The sequence below is a fragment of the Liolophura sinensis genome, chromosome 1 (genome assembly GCF_032854445.1).
Source record: "Liolophura sinensis isolate JHLJ2023 chromosome 1, CUHK_Ljap_v2, whole genome shotgun sequence".
NCBI classification, from domain to species: Eukaryota; Metazoa; Mollusca; class Polyplacophora; order Chitonida; family Chitonidae; genus Liolophura; species Liolophura sinensis.
The window spans coordinates 60,400,654-60,405,812 of NC_088295.1; the positions used below are offsets into that span (position 1 = coordinate 60,400,654).

Here is a 5,159-nt window from a genome sequence, read left to right on the forward strand (position 1 = left end):
ATGATTATTTCACAATCCGTATTTTCCATTAACATGTTTTCTGTACGTTTGAAAACAATTCAGTTATAGTAAAACGTCCCGCTACCATTTTGTTTCGTTCTCGTCCTTTATTTAGTTTGACCCATTAGTAGAACCTCAAGTTTCACCCATTAGTAGAACCTCAAGTTTAACCTATTAGTAGAACTTCAAGTTTTACCCATTAGTAGAAGCTCATGTTTAACCCATTGGTAGAACCTCAAGCTTAACCCATTAGTAAAACCCCAAGTTTCACGGATTAGCAGAACCTCAAATTTCACACATTAGTAGAACGTCAAGTTTCACCCATTAGTAGAACTTGAAAGTTTCACACATTTGTAGAACCTAAAGTTTCACCATTAGTAGAACCTCAAGTTTTACCCATTAGTAGAACTTCAAGTTTAACCCATTAGTTGAACCTCTTTTATTCGATAGTTATTTTACGACATACCAAATGACATTTCACGTATATGAAGGGCCAACGGATGTCCGTCCGTTGATCAATGGGGTTCAGGTCTCCAATATTGCAGCTCTCCATGGTAAGGATGCGGTTTACAGTCAAAGGGGTTTATAAAGTGTTTGGGGAGAATGTTGGAGAGGGGTAGGGCTTCTGGCAGATTTATTCAAACCTTACCTAAACAGATGTGCCACTTTGACGCATCTGTCTTATTTATCACAAAAGGAATCCCTGAACTGAAGACCGTGTGAATCATCTGCCCGTCGTTGACAGAAACTACTGAGGCGTTACATCAAACTGCGCGGAACAGGTTAAGATATTGTCTGCCCACTATACAGGAGAACTATGGCTTAAAACACCAAAGCTTGATGCGATTATGCGCTTTAAGTTTTTTTTTCAAAATAATCATTGTGTGCAATTATGCAAAATGATTAACAGGACGTTCAGCATTCACGCTTTTAAACCTGTAAGAGTTTTGCTATGCCTTTGGCAAGAGATTGACGAACTTTTCACCTGTAACAAACACGGATGCACACCATATCGTCAAATTGAATAGAACTTAAGAATAAGAGATAAACAACTGCTGCTTTTCACACACAAGAATCTTGGAACGTACAAGTTCATCGTTAGTTGTGAAATTTATCCGGAACTAGGTATTCCGTCAAACTGATTTACTAGTAGATGTGATAAGACTATTGGTTATACCATTACAGACCACTGTACTAACATTTATATAACATGTCGGCTCATTGGTATCAGATATTATTGAGTTATTCCCGTTATTCGACCAACCATGGACCACTGTGACTTCGGGATCGCATCCAGCTTTGACTGATTCGTAAACAGTTTTTATGTTTAGAGGTTTTGAATTGAATTTCACCCATAGGTTTGTTTCTCGTCTGTATAGTATTTCTAATTTGTTTCATATACTGATGCATCATTCCCCATGTTTCATCTGATTACCGATGAAACCGATGAAAGAAATTAAAAACAAATTAATTATGAAAAATAAAACAAAATGATGGCGGCCAGAACCCTGATGAGCGGCGAGCCTGACGACGGCACAAAATTTGATGGCGGCGAAAACCCTCATGAACAGTGAGCCTGATAGGGGCAGCCACTTTGATGGCGGCAGAAACATGATGGACAGCAAGCCCGATAATGACAAAGTTTACAAAGACCTTCCCATTGCAAAATTGCATATGTATTTACAAATCCGGCACACGTTACATCTATAGGGCATACATTGATACAGAATCAGTGCCAAACGTATGTATGCCTTTTGTCTTGTGTTATAATTATTACAAAGCCATAAGCACATGTTGTCTATGTTCGTGTTTGGAAAAACGCATGACTTTGGCATGAAAGAACCTTTATTGTAGTATTGCAGTTTTTCTGTATAATGGGTATTTTAACTACGATAACTTGCAGTAAATTACGAGATTCCCGAAATGACGATTCACCTGATACTGCCAGTAAACTCTTGAAACGCAAAAGATCCAATTACTCATTCGATACGCTCATGACCAGGCATTAGCATATGGTTGTTCTACCATTCAAGGAACACAAAACCTTATGCATTCAGTCTAGCATTCAGTACACATGTACTATGACCATGAAAGCAAATAATCAAATTATTAGCTTACAAAAATGTGATATGAATTCAAAAAAAAAAAAGAAGTCACGTGTCACTTATCTATCTTTTGTGCGTGTCTTCATACCGTAACAAGCCACTGTGTTCTTTTTCATACCGAATTAGGTAGATGCATATGTAAATAATAATTTTTTACGTTTGTAAAAGAAACTCCTTAGAATTAACGCCCAGGTGGTCTTTGGTTTCCCCCATTTCTGACCGGTTTCCTCCCACCCTAATGCTGACTGCCATCGTATAAGTGAAATATTCTTGAGCTCGGCGTAAAACACCAATCAAATAAATAAATAATTCCCCTTAATACTTTTAAATGAAACCAGATGTTGGTGCAAATGTGATTGTCACACATAATCATCCTGTATCAATCGTTATTTCCATCACATACTCAAAATACGCCTGGCTTGTTAGTGACAGACTTTATAGTTGAATTTTGTTTTCGCTTAATTGAATGCTGACAAATGTGTGGATTGTAAGGTGGTAATGTTTTTTAATACTGTATTTTGCCCATCATAACACACAGCTTGTAAGATGTCAGATGTTTACTTCATGTGAGTGTTTTTCGTTTAAATCTTGGTAGTTGAATGAGACATGACAACATCACGAGGTTATAATGAAATGTCTTTGTCTTCAGAAACGACTGGACATCCCAACAAGATGAGGGCATGTCTTCTGTTGTGCTGTGTGGTGCTGTCGTGTCTACTCGTCACACTCTGATGCCCGTCCTTTCAGGCGTGGTAAAAGGTCCCTTGGCGCCAGTGGTGGTGGAGGCGGTGGTGCTGAAGGCGGAAAAGGTGACAAACCAGAGGGCGGTGATGAACATGGCGACAAACCAGATGGTAATGACATACATGACGGTCATGACAAACCTAATAACGGCGGAAAACCTAATGGGTTTGGTCGTGGTGGATATCCTCGTGGCGGACGTAGAGGTGGCAGACGTGGAGGTGGAGGCGGAGGCGGTGGTGGTGGAGGCGGGGAAGGTGACAAACCAGAGGGCGGTGATGAACATGGCGATAAACTAGATGATAATGATAGAGGTGACGGTCATGACAAACCTAAAGACGGCGGAAAACCTGATGGTTTTGGTCGTGGTGGATATCCTCGTGGCGGACGTAGAGGTGGCAATGGAGGCAGACGTGGAGGTGGAGGCGGTGGTGGTGGAGGCGGGGAAGGTGACAAACCAGAGGGCGGTGATGAACATGCCGACAAACCAGATGGTAATGACATAGGTGACGGTCATGACAAACCTAATAACGGCGGAAAACCTGATGGTTTTGGTCGTGGTGGATATTCTCGTGACGGACGTAGAGGTGGCAGACGTGGAGGTGGAGGCGGTGGTGGTGGAGGCGGGGAAGGTGACAAACCAGAGGGCGGTGATGAACATGGCGACAAACCAGATGGTGATGACATAGGTGACGGTCATGACAAACCTAAAGACGGCGAGAAACCTGATGGGTTTGGTCGTGGTGGATATCCTCGTGGCGGACGTAGAGGTGGCAGACGTGGAGGTGGAGGCGGTGGTGGTGGAGGCGGGGAAGGTGACAAACCAGAGGGCGGTGATGAACATGGTAACAAACCAGATGGCAATGACATAGGTGACGGTCATGACAAACCTAAAGACATCGAGAAACTTGATGGTGGTTACACTGGATTTGGTCGTGGTGGATATCATCCTAGCGGACTTAGAGGTGGCATCGGAGGCTCCACATTTTGATTCTATATGACAACGACAAAATAATCAGTAGATCAAGTTGTGCTATTATCACTAATACTTCTATACAATAATTTCTCTCAGTCGAAATTATAAATGCATCCACGGAGGTAAACATGATAATGTCACAACCGGAATGTTCCGTGAACATGTTTTCTGTGTAAGTTTCAAAATCTTTCAGTCACAGTAAAATATCCCGATACCGTTTTGTTATTCATTTGGTTTGGCCCATGCACTATAGTCTATTTCTTTTTGCCGGTCGTCTGTATTCAGCTGTCTATAAAATCCGTTGTTTTTGGTACCAAAATTGCCTTTAGTTTATGACGTTAAACAACACAAACGCCACATATTGATATGTAGTACGTCTATATTACTGGAAGGAAAATGCTCTCAGGAGGTTCTGAGGCAGATATTTCCTGTTTCTAATTCACAATATTAAATTCCGAAAAGCCTGGTTTCAACACCAACAGCTCATTGCCTTGGATGACTTTATAATATTTAGAAACGAGTTCCATACAACGAAATATTCTCGAGTACTGCGTAAAACACTTGCAATAATATTTATTTATTTATTTTAGTTGATAGTTGTTTTACGCAATACTCAAGAATATTTCACTTATATGACGGCGGCCAGCGTTATGTTGGGAGCAAACCGGGCAGAACTCGGTGGAAACTCACGACCATCCGCCGGTTGATGACAAACCTCCCGACATAGGGTAAACTAAGAAAAAATGTCTCGTAAACATTATTTATGAATTACTCTCACAAAACTGATCATGATTTAAACATTAACATGTCAAATGACGCTTAACTGAGTTTAATCAAACTAGCTTCCTCCAGGAAGACATACACAGGTTGCATAAATTGTAATATTTGGAGCAACACGATGCCCCTTGATCTTGATTGAGCTTTTACTTGATCGTTCTCACTGGATGGATATGGAATTATTGGATTATATCGGACTGGTTCTTCTTGGTGGCCTTGTAAGCGTCAAATACATTATAGAACGATCGTTAGGACACACAAGGTGAGTGTTCAAACACAGCCCTGGACAGGTGAATTTGTAGATTCCGCCCCTCTTGTCGGTTCACGACGCTTGTACACCGCTTGTCTACAGCAAAAATGGTGTGCATATCTTTACGACACACGGGAAAAAGTTGTTGAGTAACTGGCCAAAGGTCAGTGGTTTATCCCGGGTCACTCAGGTTTCCTCCACCTGTAAAATTGACCGCCTCGCACAAATGAAAAATTCTTGAGTATGGCTTTAAGCAACAAACAAATAAAATAAAACTGTCTGCAGTTTGTGGTTACCAAGATGTATTCTC

At 41.1% G+C, this 5,159-nt stretch overlaps 1 protein-coding gene across 1 annotated transcript; it reads left to right on the forward strand.

The window, feature by feature from the left end:
* The first annotated feature begins 3,010 nt into the window (after nucleotides 1-3,010).
* Nucleotides 3,011-3,837, forward strand: LOC135462874 (uncharacterized). Its single transcript, XM_064740171.1, has 2 exons — nucleotides 3,011-3,014; nucleotides 3,053-3,837. The coding sequence occupies exons 1-2, from the start codon at nucleotides 3,011-3,013 to the stop codon at nucleotides 3,835-3,837; spliced, it is 789 nt and encodes a 262-aa protein (XP_064596241.1).
* Nucleotides 3,838-5,159: the final 1,322 nt, after the last annotated feature.